Below are 17,522 nucleotides of genomic sequence, written 5' to 3'. Positions count from 1 at the left end.
TGAGGTTGAGAAACATCGCATGACAGCAACCCAGGTGTCCAGTAAATAAGTTGTACAAGCTAAGTTGTTCAGTAACGTAGTTATTAAGTTTAAACAACGCGTTGGGCTGCCATCCAAGCATGCAAACGTAGAGCGAAGTGTGAGAAAGTGCACTTTTTAACTGGACCCGTTTTCACAGACAGGCAAGCATCCACCCATGGAAGGAAGGAAGAAGTTGGGAATGATGGACTGAGAATCCTGTCCTCCTTGGGAGTCGCCATGTTGGAAGGGTTGATCGCGTGGGTCCTGAACACCTACTTGGGGAAATATGTCAGTAACCTGAACACAGACCAGCTCTCGGTCGCTCTCCTCAAAGGTAAGGCCTCCAGATGGATTTCGGCCAAATCTTGCCACCCGGTGTTTCCTTCTGCCAATCAGCCAGCAGCGTTCGGCCAATGATGGCCATGATGGCTGAGTGATCACCATTCATGCTAAACTGGCTTGTTGGCTACTTATACATCACACACTCGGTCACCAGTCAGTGTGGTAAAACCTCCATTGTCTGGGCTTATGGATCTCTGGCTAAACTAAAACACATCCTTTTGTGCCTTGTGCCAAGAAGGGCAGCCAGCCCTTAGCTAGCTTGTCTCTTTCCCTTATCTGGAATATTCTGCGATATCATGGCCTCGTCCAGAGGGCGGTTTTGTCCAGGTTTTTGCTACTTTTTCCTTTCTTTTGGCTTTTTTCCCCTCCTCCTTCAGGGGCCGTAGAGTTGGAGAACTTGCCTCTCAAGAAGGATGCCTTGAAGGAAGTGTTGCCGTTTGAAGTGAAAGCTGGTAGGTATTTGGGAGAAAAGCGTAGGGGGGGATGAAGAGAGGATGGAGGAGAGAATGAGAGAGAAGAGAAAGAAATCGAGAGAGAAGAGAAAGAAATCGAGAGAGAAGAGAAAGAAAGGAAGGAAAAAAAGAAAGAAAGAAAGAAAGAAAGAAAGAAAGAAAGAAAGAAAGAAAGGGGAGAGAAAGAAAGAGAGAGAAAGAGGAGAGAGAAAGGGAGATGAGAGAGGGGAGAGAAAGGGTGGAGGGGAGAAAGAGGAATCAAAAGGAGAAGAGAGAGAAGAAAAGAAAGCGAAAGAGGGAAAGAGAAAGGGGGAGGAGACAAATCGAAAGGAGAGAAGAGAAGGCAAAAGAGAAGAAGAGAAAAATCAAATGAAAGAGAAGGGAGAAGGAGAAAGAGAAAGGGAAAGAAAGCAAAAGAGAGAGAGAGAGAAAAGAAAGAGAGGGCCAGGAGAGAGAGAGAAAGAGAGGGAGGAGCCCTCTAGCAATGGGTCACCAACCTTGGGCACCTTAAGACCTGTGGGACTTCAGCTCCCAGAATTCCCCTGTAGCTGGCTTGGGGAATTCTGGGAGTCAAAAGTCCACAAGTCTGAAAAGTGCCCAACGTCGGAGTCCCCTAACTCAACCTAGCTGGCCCGTTACCAGCGCCCACGTTTAGGAATCCTTCCGCTGGGAAGGGCAGTTTTTCCGCATTCGGGGGTGGCCTGAGGCTCTTTCTGTCCTGCCCGCTTTGTAGGGTTTGTCGGCAAGATCACCTTGCAGATCCCCTTCTACCGTCCCCACATCGATCCCTGGGTGATCTCGGTGTCGAAACTGTACCTCATCGGCTCCCCGGAAAAGCCGGAGGAGTTCGTGGAAGCGCGAGAGCGATTGCTGGATCAGGAGAACAAGAAAGCTCTTCTCCTCGCTCTGGAAGAAAAATGGAAAGTGAGTCCCCTTTTTTCCTGTGAAAGAAAGAAAAAGAAAAATAGCTTGGATGGTTTCTACCTTTCGGCTTTGGTTGTGGCCACTCCATCCATGGCGGCGTTTAAGAAGAGCCTCTAGACAGTCACTTCTCTGAAAGAGTAGAGGGTTTCCTGCCTAAGCAGGGGGTTGGACTAGAAGACCTCCAAGGTCCCTTCCAGCTTTTCTATTTCTATTTCTATTTCTATTTCTATTTCTATTTCTATTTCTATTTCTATTTCTATTTCTATTTCTAGTCTAGTCCAGTCCAGTCCACTCTACTCCACTCTATTCTACTTTATTTTATTCTATATTTCTATTCTATTCTATTTTCTATTCTATTCTATTTTCTATTCTATTCTATTTTCTATTCTATTCTATTCTATTCTATTCTATTCTATTCTATTCTATTTTCTATTCTATTCTATTTTCTATTCTATTTTCTATTCTATTCTATTTTCTATTCTATTCTATTTTCTATTCTATTCTATTTTCTATTCTATTCTATTTTCTATTCTATTCTATTTTCTATTCTATTTTCTATTTTATTCTATTTTCTATTCTATTCTATTTTCTTTTCTATTCTTTCTATTCTATTCTATTTTCTATTCTATTTTCTATTCTATTTTCTATTCTATTTTCTATTCTATTCTATTTTCTATTCTATTCTATTTTCTATTCTATTCTACTCTACTCTATTCTCTATTCTATTGCACTCCACTCTATTCTACTCTATTCTATAATTTTATTCTATCATTAAAACAGGGATTGAGGGTGTGAGGGTTGCTTGCTCGGGTCCTTAATTGTCTCCTCTGCCGGTTCGAATCCTGCCTTTCCCCCTCTCTCTTTTAGAAAGAACAGGAGCAGGTCGGAGAGTCTTACTGGTATTCAGTCACCGCCTCCGTCGTCACCAAGATTGTGGAGAACATTGAAGTAAGTCGAACGGGGGAAGCGCCCTCCGCACGGCGTGGTCCTCGGCTTGCGACTGTCGTAAAAGGCATCTGCGGCCGACAGTCTGAACTTTGGTCCCCTGGCTGTGGGGATGCTGCAGTGGTCATAAGTGTGAAAAACAAAGTCCCTTTTTTTTTCTTTCAACTTCGTAACGTCGAACGGTCGCTAAACAAAGCAGAACATCTAGATTCGGTCGCAGGTTGCATCCACCTTGCAAACCCTCAAGTTTCCTTTTCCCGCTATGTATTCAAAATGGGCAATGAGTAATATATGTGTATATATACGCACGAATGTAGGTGTATATATGTATGTATGTATGTATGTAGCATGTGTGCATGGGTGTTTTATAAGTGTATGGGTAGATATATGCTTATTTTCTTTTGAGAGCAAGCAACAAAATTTCATTTTGTGTGCTCACAGTTAAAAAAAAGATGACTTGCAACTGTTTTTTTTCACACACTTAACGACCATTTTGATCCCGTGATCAAAATTCAGGAAGGAAACCAGATTCACTGATACTCACCGAGCAACGGCAGTGATTCACTTAGCGAGGGAGGTTGTAAGCACAGGGCAAAGCTCGCTTAACCACGGTCTCCCTGAGCAACAGGGATCCGGGGCTCCGTTCTTGTCGTAAGTCGGGCGCTAGCTGTGCCAGCCGGCAAGGCCCCACATTTGCTGCGTTCGTCGATGGCGACGTGGGCATCGGCCTTTAGACAGCCGAATTAAAAGAGACCCTTCCCCTTTTGCTTTCCCTCCAGCTAAACATTCAGGACGTACACTTGAGATTTGAGGATGGGGTCTCCAACCCGTCCCAGCCTTTCGCCTTTGGCATCTGCATCAAAAACGTCTCCATGCAAAATGCCACGGATGAGCCGGTGAGTAAACATCGACCCCCCCACCCACCCGTTAAGCTGACCAAACACAGTTGTGATATGGCAACCTTTCCCTTTCTTTCCACCCCATAGAAATCCTGGTGGGGTATGCCAGGAGTTGCCCTTAGTGGTTCAGACTGCACCATTTTAGGGGTTTGGGGGGGTAGAACAGCTCCAGAGCCTGCTCTGATTAGTCCTATAAAACGTGGTTTGAACACAAAATAGCAATAGCTGCATTCTAACTTCTGCGCCAGGAAGGAAGAAGGAAGGAAGGAAGGAAGGAAGGAAGGAAGGAAGGAAGGAAGGAAGGAAGGAAGGAAGGAAGGAAGGAAGGAAGGAAGGAAGGAAGGAAGGAAGGAAGGAAGGAAGGAAAGGAGGAAGGAAGGAAAGATGTGATAGATGGGAAGGAAGGAAGGAAGGAAGGAAGGAAGGAAGGAAGGAAGGAAGGAAGGAAGGAAGGAAAGATGTGATAGATGGAAGGAAGGAAGGAAGGAAAGATGTGATAGATGGAAGGAAGGAAGAAGGAAGGAAAGAAGGAAGGAAGGAAAGATATAGATGGGAAGGAAGGAAGGAAGGAAGAAGGAAAGGAAGGAAGGAAAGAAGGAAGGAAGGAAAGATGTGATAGATGGGAAGGAAGGAAGGAAGGAAGGAAGGAAGGAAAGATGTGATAGATGGAAGGAAGGAAAGAAGGAAAGAAGGAAGGGAAGGAGGGAAGGAAGGAAGGAAGGGAAGGAAGGAAAGAAGGAAGGAAGGAAGGAAGGAAGGAAGGAAGGAAGGAAGGAAGGAAGGAAGGAAGGAATAGCAATAGCCCTTAGACTTATATATCGCTTCATAGTGCTTCACAGCCCCCTCCAAGCGGGTTACAGAGCCAGTGTGCTGCACTCCAACAACCTGCGTCCTTATTTTACTGACCTCAGAAGGACGGAAGGCCCGAGTCAACCCTGAGCCAGTTCTATCCACCGCACTGCCACGAGAAGAATAGAATAGAACACGGAATACAACAGAAGAGAAGGCACGATTGCTTTCTCCAGTGATCACACATTGGCGCTTGTAGATGGACCGCCGCCGAGAGTTTTGCGGAAAGGCAGGAAGTAACGGAAAGGAATAACGGTGCAAGAATGGGGGTTGAAGTGCCATTTTTTTTTTCCTTACTTCAAGGTGGAAGAACTCATGAAGAAAAAACAGCTGGACATTTCCGACTTCAGTATCTACTGGGACAGTCATTGCACCCTGTGGGGGGATATGCTTCCTGGGGAGCTGCAGGTACTCCCCTTAATTTGTTCACTTTACGCCAGTGGTGGGATTCAAACTTTTTTTACTACCGGTTCTGTGGGCGTGGCTTGCTGGCAGCCATGCAGCCGGCAGCGGAGTTGGACAGTGAGGAAGAACGGGGACCAGGACTCGGATGAGGGTCCTGCATCCAATGCAAGGATGGGGCCAGGACCATCTGGGAGTGGGGTGCTGCCTCTGGAGCCTTCGGAGTCTGGCAGCAGCGAGGCAGAGGACCCAGGGGAGCCTGTTCCCAGTGTGCGTATGCGCAGAGCTGCCAGAAGGCAAGAGCAGCTGAAACAGAAGGGGCGACTCCAGAGTAAGGCTGGAAGGCGATTGCCCCTCCCATAAGGGATAAAAGTCAGCCTTCAAGGGCGAACTCTTTGCAGGAAGCAAAGCAGTTCAATAGATTCTGAGTCCTCCTTGAAACACTGTGTACTCTGGTTGTTGTTGTTGTTTCTGATACTTCGGTTGGGTTCTGTTATAATTAATTTGGAGACTTCTGTTTTTGGCAGCATTCCCCAGCACTGAAAGGCGTGTGCTTATCTTGGGGAACTGTTTTAAGATTAGTTCTGGCTGGGAATGAATGTAATTCCCAGAGTGGCATTAAAATAGGTTTTGCTTTTTCAAACAAGCTTGTGTTTCGGTACGTTTGACAAAGCCTGGGTCAGAACACACACTCTGTGCACGCCCATTGGCAAGATTTTTTTAAAAAGCAAACAAACCTGGAATTAACGTGTTTCTGATTTCCAGGTAGCCATGGATAACAGCATGGAACGCCGGGACCATAATTACATCATGGAGCCCGTGTGCACATCTGCCCTACTGAAGAGAAATTGTTCCAAGGAGCCCCTCCGGTCACGGAATATGCCACGCCTGGAGTTCGACATCCAGCTGGAAACAATCCCATTGAAGCTTTCTCAGGTAGAGGAATGAAAACCAAAAAAAATTGGGTTTGGGTTCTGCCACAGGGAATCCCCCACGTTAAGTGGCGTGGTGGCCTAGTGGGGATGACTGTCTCCTCCCACTTGAAACGGGGAGCGTTGGATTGCTAGGTCGATATTTCTCGGGGCGCGTAGAGGAAATATTTGCTGTGAGCTCCGCATAGGCGCCGGGAAGGGAATCCGACGGTAAATGCTCAGCTCCATCCAGCCGCCCCTAAGGGGAAAAAACAAACCCCTAGTCCTCACTGAACAACGTTAATTGAGACCGGCAACTGCTAAGCGGTGCAGTTAGGACACCCCCGTGAGCATGACCAACTTAACCACTGAAGTATTCCCTTAACCACTGTGGTCGGAAAGGTTGTAAAATGGGGTGAAACTCACTTAGCAACCGTCTCACTCGGCGACAGAAATTTTGGGCTCGATTGTGGCCGTAAAGTCGAGGACTTCCTGTACAGTGAACCGGCCGTTCTCTAAAGCAAGTTCTGCCTTCTCAATGAAAAAAATATTGGTTTCTAGGAGGCTTCTCCCGTCAGCCGCCCTAACCGGCCATTATACGTTATTTTATTCATTCAGATGCAGTACCGACAAATTATGGACTTCCTGAAGGAGTTGGATAGAAAAGAACGACAGCTCAAATTCAGAAAATGGAGGCCAAAAGTCGCAGTGAGCGGAAAGTACGAGTTCTCCTTTTCCTTTGTTTATGAAATACCCATCTAAGTTTATCCACCTTCACAAGTTTAAATCACCCTTCGGTTTTGTTTGTTTTTTGGCTTGGTGTAATTTCACTTTAACCAGCATTTCCCCTAAAAGAAACCCACAATCACCCAAGCCATCGCAGTTGTCTGTTACTATTTTTATTAATTGAATCGTTCTCAACTTTTTCTTCACCCCGGACCCTCTTTAAATACCCTTTGTGGCCACGGACACCCACCCACCCAAACCTTAAAATTTAAGTCATAACAGTTGCTTCCAGCAACTTCACAGTTTGCCTTTTTAAACAATCTTCCCAGCTGCAGCCCATGAAGGGGATTAGGGCCCTTTCCTCTCCCATAAGCCACGTTGCTCCCTTCTCCATTCCTCCCTACGTGCCCTAGGATGAAGAGGGGGTGGGCCTGGGTCTTCCTCTGAATGCCCAGTCGGCCTCTGCCCTTCCCCAGTTTCCTCCACAGCCACCGGAGCCACACTCCCACTCCTTTGTCAGCTGTTCCACCTCTCCCTCCGAATCAGATTCCAACTAGGGCATGACACCTTGTTTCTACGTCCGCCTCCTTAACCCGGCCACGCTCGCTCAAACGTCGTTCTGTTCGTCTTGTTCCAAGCTGTCGAGAGTGGTGGCTCTTCGCCCTGAATGCCCACCTCGCTGAGATCACGGAGCAGAAGGAGCGTTCTTCCTGGGAATTCGCCTCGCGACGCGCCCGCGACGCGGTCCTATACACGGAGTTGTACTACAACAAGTTGAAGGAGTTGTCACTTTCGGAGGAGGAGCAGGTACTCCGGGTCTGCGACATCTCGTGGTGGCCATGCGGGGTTCGTACGCACCAAGCTGTCGTGCGTGGCTGCACATCAAGCTGGCCTGCGTGGTCGTAATCTGGAAGCGTCATCTCTGAATGCAGATAGTCCTTGACTTACAACTATCCGCTTAGTGTCCGTTCAAAGTTAACAACGGCACTGAAAAAAAGTGACTTAGGATCACTTTTGACAAGGCCGTTGCAGCTTTTCTGCAGTCGAGTGAACAAAATTCAGGTTCTCGGTAACTGGCTCATATTTACGACGGGTTGCAATGTCCCAGAATCGTGTGTGGTCTCCTTTTGCGACCTTCTGATAAGTCAACAGGGAGACCAGATTTCACTTAACAACCTTAACGTAACAACTGCAGTGATTCACGTGGCAGCTGTGGCCAGAAAGCTTGTAAAACAGGGACAAAACTCACTTAACGACTATCTCGCTCAGCGACACCAATTCTAGGCTCAGTGACGGCCACTGTGTTTCCTTAGCAGCTTCTCACGGTTTCCTTTCCTACCGGCAGGAGGAAGTGGAACGCATTGAAGACGAGCAGACGTTTGAGGAGCTGAAAATCCTACGGGAACTAGTTTACAACCGGTTCCAGGAGCTGGCTGAGGTGAGTTCAAGCTGTTGCTAGAGGTTGAACACCAGAGAGGCGCGGTGGCTGAATGACTCTGGAGATGGTCTTCACTCCAGCGTTTCGAGTCCCAGCAGCCGTTTGAGTTCCCATCGCCTGCCTCAGCTTCAGCCCGCCTCAGCTGCGCGAAAACCTGTTTGGTGCAAGTAGATAAATAGGTACCACTTCAGTGGGAAGACTAGCAGGCGCTTCGTACGGACGGTCGGATCCCTACTTCCTGGTTGCGACGCCCCTTTGCAAGGCAACTTCGGCGGAGGGAGAGGGCCTTATACGACACTGCAGGGCTTGTTCATCTTTAACAGAATTACAGAGTTGGAAGGGACCTTGGAGGTCTTCTAGTCCAGCCCCCTGCTCAGGCAGGAAAGCTAAACGGCTTCATTTCAGTCATGGCCATTGGACATTCATTGGACTGTCCACTCTCTTCTTAAAAGCCTCCATGGATAGAGCACCCACAGCTCTTGGTGGCAGGCAGTTCCACGGGTTAATTGTCCTCACTGTTGGGAAGTTCCTCCTTAAATTCCAGGTTGCTTCTCTCCTGGGTGAGTTTCCACCCCTTGTTTCTTGGGGGTATATCTTAGGGAATTGCGGCGGTGTTGGGGTCTTTCTCCCAACAGGGGCGTCTTGTTCTTGACGGCCGGTTCCGCTGGGCATGGCCAGGTTTGTATCTGCCACCTCCCTTTACGCCTCCAGCCTTCTTGAATCTTTCTTTCCTGACGCTCGGCGCTCCGTAGCTAAATCCCCGGACTTTGCGGAGCTGTCTTTGGCCTCCGGTTGGCATCGCCAGCAGGTTTTAATACCCTAGCAGGAGTCCAGCCCAATATAGGTCTCTTTGAGCTGGAACTGGTTTGCCACCAACCCGGGCGTGATCTATTTTAATTGCATTCTTCTTTTTTTAAAAATAAAAATAAATCTTGGTTCCCGGCGGACTTATTCTCCTACAGAGCATCAAGAAGCCCTTGTCTGATTCCCTGGATTCCACCTTGGAGACGGAACTGGAAGGAGGCCGCCACAGCAGCAGCGGGATGCTGCGGTACCTTCAGTCCTGGTTCCCAGGATGGGGAGGTTGGCACAGCCAGTCCCAAGAAGCGCTGGAAACCAAGACCATCGAGGGACTCCTGTCGGACACAGCGGAAGAGTGGCGGCCGGAGGAGGTTACGGGTACGGGATGAGTTGAGAGGTTGTGTTTCCCTGGATACATTCAGCATCCTTGGCGGGGCGCTTGGTGGTGTCTAAACGTAGCTGCTTTCTTGCAGACTTTTCCTGACCCAGCTAGGTAACATCAACTGTGCTCTGTGGGCAAATTCCTCTCCCTTTTAGCGCTGATGATGTTCCCTAGCTGGGTGATGAAACGTCTGCAAGAAACACCCCCAGGCTCAGAGAGTACCAAGGACCTCACAATTCAACCCATCCTTCTATTGATAATTAGTAACTTCATAAACCAAATTAGGTTTATCTTATTTTCCCGTGTGTGTGTGTGGTTTTTTTTAACTCCTTGGATTTTTTTTCTTCTTCCCCCAAACCAGGAGCCGATGACTTTTTCGATCCAGCTCCCGATGTCTCCAGTATCAATACCTTCACAAAGAGAGACCACGTCCTGGTGAAACTCAACCTGTGGTTGCAAGGTGGCTCCGTCACGCTGTCGCACGCTGAGAAGAGAAGTGGGCCGGACAGCGAGAGGGCCTTCATGCAGCTGCAGTTTTCGGGTACTCGGTCCCCTTCGGCTCTTGTGAAACGGAGGCCGGCCTTTGATCATACATGAGGCCGGCCCTACCGTACAGGGGATGGGTTTGATGGAAAGGAAAGGAAAGGAAAGGAGGGAGGGAGGGAGGACAGAAGGAAGGAAGATGAGAGAGAGAGAGACAGACAGACAGACAGATACAGGTAGATAGGGATAGATGGGTGGATAGATAGATGATAGAGAGAGAGAGATGGAAATAAACAGATAGAGGCAGGCAGACAGATGACAGAGAGAGAGAGAGAGAGATTGGCAGGCAGGCAGGTGGATAGATATAGAGAAAGAGATGGAAGTAAGCAGATAGAGGCAGGCAGACAGATGAGAAAGATAGACAGACAGACAGACAGGTGGATACCAGATAGAGGCAGGTAGGCAGACAAGATAGACAGACAGACAGGTGGATAGATGATAGAGATGGAAATAAGGAGGCAGGCAGACAGACAAGGTAGATAGGATGGATGGATGGATGGATGGATAGATAAATAAAGATAGATAAAATAGACAGGATGGATGGAGAGAGAGGAGAGAGATAGGCAGGCAGGCAGGCAGGCAGGCAGGCAGGCGGATAGATATAGAGAAAGAGATGGAAGTAAGCAGATAGAGGCAGGCAGACAGATGAGAAAGATAGACAGACAGACAGACAGATGGGTGGATACCGTAGATGATAGAAAGAGATGGAAATAAACAGATAGAGGCAGGTAGGCAGACAAGATACACAGACAGACAGGTGGATAGATGATAGAGATGGAAATAAAGAGGCAGGCAGACAGACAAGGTAGATAGGATGGATGGATGGATGGATGGATAGATAAATAAAGATAGATAAAATAGACAGACAGGATATAGATGGATGGAGAGAGAGAGAGAGAGAGAGAATAGGGGGAAAAATGGGAGCAACGTTGTAACCACAGAGTAAGGGCCTAATTTACCTTTTACTTACAACTGCCCCAAAACAAAACCCCGGAAGTCCTTTCTTTAACACCCTCATTTTCCCATCCCTTTTGCTTTCTGCACTTTCCTCTTGTCTTTCTCCCCTATCGGGACCGGGGACTCCGAGTATCATAGGCAGAAAGAGCTGCCTGGGAACATAGTTAAGACTCCGTGAAGGCTTTTCCTTCCGCTTTCCTTCCGCTTCCTCCCTTCGTGGGCTACATCGCCTGCACCCCTGAGTAGCCTCCTTCACACCCCCGGTCTTGTGCTTTCAGGCGTGACCATCCTTGCGGAAACGCTCCCTCGCAGGAATTCCTCCCTCTTGAAAGTCCAGCTTGGAAGCCTCTTCCTCCGGGATTTAGCGACCGAAGGAACCATATTCCCCGTCCTCGTCTTCCCGAATCCGGTACGTCGAACTCGGGGCAAGCGTGATGAGTTTTCCTGTTGACGTTCGCAAGGGAACGCCTCGATTTTACGTCTGCCTTTGAGCCTCAAATTGATGTCCCTCCACGTTGAGATTCGCCCCTGTTTTACAACTTTTCTCGCCGCGGTCGTTCAGTGAATCGCTGCAGTCCTTAAATGAGTCACACACGGTGGTTAGGTGGACCCCACTAACTTGGCTGGTCAGAAAGGGGAATCATGTGACACACACACACACACACACCCCTGGGGCCTCTGTGACCGTCATGAAGACGAGTCAGTTGTGCCGAGCGCCTGAATTTGGATTGGGGGGAATGCTGCGAATAAGTGTGAAAAACTGTCGTAAGTGCCGTTGTAACACTAAGCGAACTGTTGTAACTCAAGGACTACCTGTATTTGCTCTTTTTTTTTTTTTTGGCCTTGTCTGCCTCCCGAATCTGCTTCTCCAAAGTGCCTCTTTTCAGATGTTGTGGGATTACAGATAATCCTTAATTTACCAAAAAAAAAACCTTCCTTCTAGCACTGATGATGTTCCCTAGTTGGGTCATAAAATGTCTGCAAGAAAACCCCCAAGCTCAGAGAGCACCCAGGACCCCCACGGTCTTCCTCCTCCTCCTCCTCCTCCTCCTCCTCCTCCTCCTCCTCCTCCTCCTCCTCCTCCTCCTCCCCCTCTCCCTTTTAGCCCTGGTGATGTTACTTAGTTGGGTCATGAAATGTCTGCAGGAAAACCCCCAAGGACCCCACAGTTCAACCCTGAGCTGTGAATATTCTCCTTGGTTGATATATATATATTGTTTCTCTCTCTCTTTTTTTTTCTCTTCCTAGCTGAAAGAAGTCGGCTGTGCCTCGTCCGTTAGCCTCCTGACCTCATCTTCTGACACCAGCAACCGGAGCAGTGGTAATATTTTCCTTTCGGCAGCCCTTTGCCACTTGCAGTTTCCAACAATCCAGGCACCTGTAAAGCGTGAACAGGAAGAGAGTTGCGTTTTAGTCTTCGTCGATTCGTCTTCGTAGATTTACATTTGTAGTTTGTAGGGTCTTGTGTCATTTTTCAACCTCTTTGAATCGATGGATCCCATCTTCTTAGCTCATGGGATCTTAGCGAGGCGTAAATCCCACGTTCCAGAAGTTGATCTGGATATGTGGGTAGATTTTTAATTTTTCAGAGCAGCTAAAATTTATTCAGCAGACCCTTAGTGGCATTTAAATTGGATGCCACCTGCCCAGTGATGCTGGAGACTGGTCTCTTCCGTTTTGTCCCATTTCTTTGAGTGACCTATGTGTTCGTTTTATTATTTTATTTTATTTTTTGCATCTGTGAGTTCTGCTTTTTGCTTACTGTTTCCTCTTCTCTTTGCAGAAGATCCTGTCCCGGTGTTTGAAATGCTGTATGAGAAAAACCCAGCTCACAGCAATTTTGAGAGGCGGTTGGAAGTCAGCACTCAACCCCTTAATATTATTTACAACCCTCAAGCCATTAAGAAAGTAGTTGACTTTTTCTACAAAGGAAGGGTTCATTCCTCAGGTGAACCTTCCTTAGTCGATTTCTTTTCCCATCTCTTTCATTTTTCCTTACGATTTATAACGAGGTTATTTTCCACCCAGAGAACGAAGGTTGTTTTGGAAAGTTAAACCGTAGATTACGTAGGTATAAAGAAGCATTTGTCAAATTTCTCAGAATGAATCTGGCATGAATTTCAAAAATTCAAGGGAGCTCCAACTTTGTTTGGATGTGGTTTAGCCTGATTCTAAAAGACAGGGCTTGTATGCAGAAAATAAATATTTTTATTTAAGCTTCAAAAAAAAACAAAAAACTACGGTTGAAATTTTCCTAAGAATGAAACAGCCAAGCCCCTGTTGCTTCCATGATTGGCTGTGGAGATTTTAAGGGTGGTGGGCTTGATTCTCCTTGTTTCCTTCCATTGCTTCTTGGACCAGAGCCACCCAAGAACAATTGTCTTTTTTGGGGGGTGACCCTTTAATGCAGGTTTCGGATGTCAGTCTGAACTGGAGCTGAGAGTGGCCGAAGCTGCCCGAAGACAATACAACAGGCTCAAGATGCAGACCAAAGCTGAAATTCGCCAGACCATTGACCGACTGCTTGTTGGGGATTTTATTGTGAGTGGGCTTTGTTTTGTGTGTGTGTGTGTGTGTGTGAGAGAGAGAGAGAGAGAATTATAACATGGTTGTGTCTTCTCCTTGACCCTGCACAAAATCTCAGTTTGGGTTAAAAAGCACATTATTCCAACCTGTAGTATATTCAGATTTGGGGCTTAGCAAATTGTGGGGAAATCAACCGTTTTCATTTTATAAACCATGATTTTAGGCTTACCATGTTTCAGTGAACCATGGATTGTTCCAGGGTTCTTTGACATCAAATGAGGGCAATTCAGTATAGCGGCAGTGTTATTAAAATCAACAATTCTGATTAAAATGGGCGCCCTTGGTGTATCCTGTGAATTCGTTATCTAGGAAATAGACACATCTGCTTGCTGGTAAACCTGTTTCTGGATTGGCTTTTTATAGCTACGTTTCTAGGCGTGTGCTTTTAAATATTGGATTGATATTCAGAGAATCATTTGGACTGTTTGAAAGAGAACCAAATTTTGCTTTTTTTTTTAGGAGGAAAGCAGGCACTGGTCAATCTGCCTTGATATCTCTGCCCCTCAGGTGATCTTCCCGGACGACTTCAAATTTTCAGACCCTGTTTTAGTCGTGATTGATTTGGGCAGAATGCTGCTCACTAATTCTCAAGGTGGGAGCTCCTCATTTATTTCTGAGTTTCTCTAGAAAGAGTTGTAACATCAAAGACCCTCTGCAGAACGCAACAACTCGCCATGGCCAACTTTGCTGCAGGATCAACTCGCCACGAGACCACTCAGCAATTCAATTCGATTATTTAAAATAATGAAAACATTATTCCAAGTGTTGTCACTGACATTTCATTCTTCCTCTCCATTGGCATCCTTTCCTTCAAGATTCTAGTCCACCATTTCTTCGATGTTACTGCAACTCTTGTCCCGCAGTGAGTCTGGCGTGGTGAGTTGGCTGCGATGAATTGGCCATGGCAAGTTGGCCGTGGTGACTTGGCCATAGTGAGCTGGCCATGGCGAGTAGACCATGGAGACTTGGCCATGGCGAGTTGCCCCTGATGAATTGGCCATGGTGAGTTGGGCATTGCAAGTTGACCATGGTGAGTTGGCCATGGTGAGTTGCCCATGATGAATTGGGCATTGCAGGTTGACCATGGCAAATTGGCCATAGTGAGTTGGCCATGGTGAGTTGGACATGGAGACTTGGCCATGGTGAGTTGGGCATTGCAAGTTGACCATGGTGAGTTGGCCATGGTGAGTTGGGCATTGCAAGTTGACCATGGTGAGTTGGCCATGATGAATTGGGCATTGCAAGTTGGCCATGGCAAGTTGACCATGGCAAGTTGGCCATGATGAGTTGAACATGGAGACTTGGCCATGGTGAGTTGGCCATGATGAATTGGGCATTGCAAGTTGACCGTGGCAAGTAGTCGTAGACCAGTGTCTGTGTGTGTGTGTTTATCCAAGATCACGTGGCTGAATTTCTTCCCCTCATTTTCTAGAGGAGCACAGAAAGAAGAGTCCGGATGGCCCCTCCCTAGAGCTGAGCGATCTGAGCGATGACGAATACAAGACCCCTCTTGCCACCCCTCCCAACAGCCCACCTCCTGAACCCAACCTGACCGGCGAGGACAAAAGCAGCAAAGAGTTCCCGGGTGTGGAAATCAGTGAAGAGCAACTCCAGGCGCACTTGATGAGCAAAGAAATGTACGAGACCTACACCTTGTCCTTCATGGATCTCCAGATCATGGTGGGGCGGGTGAAGGACAACTGGAAATACGCCCAAGACATCGACGTGGGCCCGACTCACGTGGTGGAGAAGTTTAACGTCCATTTGCAACTGGAACGCCGGCTGATCTACACTTCTGACCCCAAGTACCCCGGAGCTGTGCTCTCAGGCCACCTGCCCGATTTGAAAATACACATCAACGAAGACAAAATCGTGGCCTTGAACAATTGTTTCGGCAGGCTAAGCACCCCTGACCCGGACACCTCGCAGGTGGGGAAAGCGGCTCCTCTGCCGAGCTTGGAACAGCGCGCCAGCCTGCACAGTTCCATGGTGAACTTAACCCAGAGCGTCATCCTGGTGGAGCAACACACCAAAGAAATGCTGGTGGAATCTCAGCTGCTCCTGGCGGAGTTCCAGGTGAACTGCATGCAGCTGGCCGTGGAGAGCAACGGCCGCTACATCTCGGTGCTGAAGGTGTTCGGCACCAACGCTCACTTCGTCAAGCGGCCGTACGACGTCGAGGTCTCCCTCACCGTCCACGGCTTGCTCTTGGTCGACACCATGCAGACCTACGGCTCCGACTTCGACCTCTTGATGGCGTCGCACAAGAACCTGAGTTTCGACCTCCCGACGGGGAGCTTGCGCGACAGCAAAGCGCAGTCCCCCGTCAACGGCCTCGGCGAGACCCTGCTCGCCGGGGACGTCGCTGAGAAGTGCACCCTGGCCTCCAAGATACTCTCCGGCACGTCGACGACGACGACGCGGGACGAATCCTTAATCAAGCTGGAATACCAATTTGTCGCCGCCGAGTGCCCTTCCATGAACCTGGACAGCTCCCTCCAGGTGCTGACTGTCCAGATGAACAACCTGGACATCATCCTCAACCCGGAGACCATTGTCGAGCTGATCGGCTTCCTCCAGAAGTCCTTCCCCAAGGAGAAGGAGGACGGGAGCCCCCAGCCCTTGATGACCGATGCCGAAAAGACCCTCGGCGAGTGGGAGAATTTCCAGTCCACCCACTCCCAAAGCGTCGAAGTGGCCGTGGAGATCCACTGGCTGAACGTCCTCCTCCTCAGGACCGTCACCTTGGCCAACCGGGAGAAATTCGGCCGGAAAATCGCCACGGCGAGCATCGGCGGCACCAAGGTGAACGTCTCCATGGGCCGCCGGCTGGAGCTCCGCGGCTCCCTGGGCTGCCTGCACCTGATGGACCTGACCCAGGACAACGTCAAGAACCAGTACGTGGTCAGCATCGGCAACACGGAGCGGTACGAGAGCCTGATCCCCGACGTGGGCTACGCCAGGCCCGCCTTCCCCCAGTTCGAGGACACCAGCGGCCTCCCCGACGCGCTCTGCTTCACCTTCCTGGAGCAGTCCGCCGTGGAGTGCTCCCTCCTCCTCCAGATGGCCTCCCTGCACTACAACCACTCCGCCAAGTTCCTGAAGGAGATCGCTTTGTCCCTGGACGAGCTGGAGGAGAATTTCCGTGGCACGCTGAAGAGCGCGGCCGACAAAGTCACCACCGTCCTGGCCACCAAGACGGCGGAATACAGTGAGATGCTGTCCCTCTTCGACACGGCGCCCAGGTCCAGAGACCCCTTTAACGTGGAACAGGAGGAGGGGGAAGAGCAGGCCCCCGTGTACCCCAAGGCAGACACCATCAAGCTGGTCTTAAATGTGAAGATCGAGTCGCCCGTGGTCTCCATCCCTCGCAAGCCGGGCAGTCCCGAACTCCTGGTTGGTCACTTAGGGCAAATATCCATCCAGAATTTCGTGACGGGGGAAGACAACCTGAGGAGTGACAGCCTGCAGGTGGAAATCAGAGATATCAAGATGTATTCGCTGAATTGCAGCCACTTGGCGGGCAGAAAGGACTCGCCGTCGGAGGCGCCCGCCCCGCTGGCCTCCCCTCCCGGCTTCGCCGGCTGCGGCTACCAGGAAGAGTCCCACTTCACCCGCCACGATTTTTTCGAATCGTTACACAAGGGCCAAGGTAAGTTTGTGGGAAAGGCTGCCTGGGTCGGGATTCCAGCCATCGCCCTCATTCAATCGCGATCCTCGAGCCAAACTTCAAAAAACTTCCAAGGATTCATTTGGAGGCGACATCCTGGCCCTGCCCTGTATGGAACCAGTTCTGGCCTATATCATTTACAGTCCCCTGGGACCCTGTTTCCATGCCCCCCCCCTCCCCCTGGGTGTGTCAAAAATCTTTGGACTTTCAACTCCCAGAATCCCCCCAGCCAAATCCACACCCCTTAAAGTCACTTTGGGTTGAGAAAGAAACGATCCGATGAAGCGTTTCCGACTATTTCCGTTTCAGGTTTCCATATTCTGAACAACGCCACCATCCAGTTCATCCTGGAGAAGATCCCAGTGGAGCCCAGCGCGGAGCTGGCCTTCTCTCCAAGTGACAGCGTCAACATTTCAAACCTGATGAGGATCGAAGGGAAGTTTGTCAACCCTCTGCAGGTAAAAATCCACCCCCGAAATCTCCCTTGTCTTTTCCACGACTCCGTCCTCCACAGCGAGGAACGGAAGCTGCTAAGCTAAATATTTGCTCCTTGGAAAAGTGATCCCAAGAAAGAAGTAGAAAGACATCCCAAAGGTGCTTTTATTTTTTTCAGGAAGCAACTGGACTTTCTTGTTTTTTTTTTTCTTTTTCTTTTGAAGACGTTTTGCTTCTCG

The 17,522-nt window shown here is 48.8% G+C and overlaps 1 protein-coding gene across 1 annotated transcript in view; it reads left to right on the top strand.

The window, feature by feature from the left end:
- Positions 1-200: 200 nt before the first annotated feature.
- The window catches only part of VPS13D (vacuolar protein sorting 13 homolog D), a 75,520-nt gene continuing 58,198 nt past the window's right edge, over positions 201-17,522 (top strand). Inside the window, 19 exon segments of the mRNA XM_087944629.1 lie at positions 201-355; positions 741-815; positions 1,549-1,739; positions 2,607-2,687; positions 3,464-3,580; positions 4,736-4,840; positions 5,600-5,770; positions 6,364-6,464; positions 7,110-7,278; positions 7,817-7,909; positions 8,872-9,088; positions 9,454-9,633; positions 10,871-11,001; positions 11,841-11,913; positions 12,376-12,540; positions 13,003-13,133; positions 13,638-13,770; positions 14,611-16,830; positions 17,158-17,306. Coding sequence (XP_087800755.1) covers positions 259-355; positions 741-815; positions 1,549-1,739; positions 2,607-2,687; positions 3,464-3,580; positions 4,736-4,840; positions 5,600-5,770; positions 6,364-6,464; positions 7,110-7,278; positions 7,817-7,909; positions 8,872-9,088; positions 9,454-9,633; positions 10,871-11,001; positions 11,841-11,913; positions 12,376-12,540; positions 13,003-13,133; positions 13,638-13,770; positions 14,611-16,830; positions 17,158-17,306 — 4,599 coding nt within the window. The 5' untranslated portion in view covers positions 201-258.

Source organism: Notechis scutatus, chromosome 16 (genome assembly GCF_049901735.1).
Source record: "Notechis scutatus isolate UNSWTSFEM ecotype Mainland chromosome 16, rNotScu1.2, whole genome shotgun sequence".
Taxonomy (NCBI): domain Eukaryota; kingdom Metazoa; phylum Chordata; class Lepidosauria; order Squamata; family Elapidae; genus Notechis; species Notechis scutatus.
The sequence above is the reverse complement of the archived record's forward strand: the minus strand, read 5'-3'. Positions and strand labels throughout refer to the sequence as shown.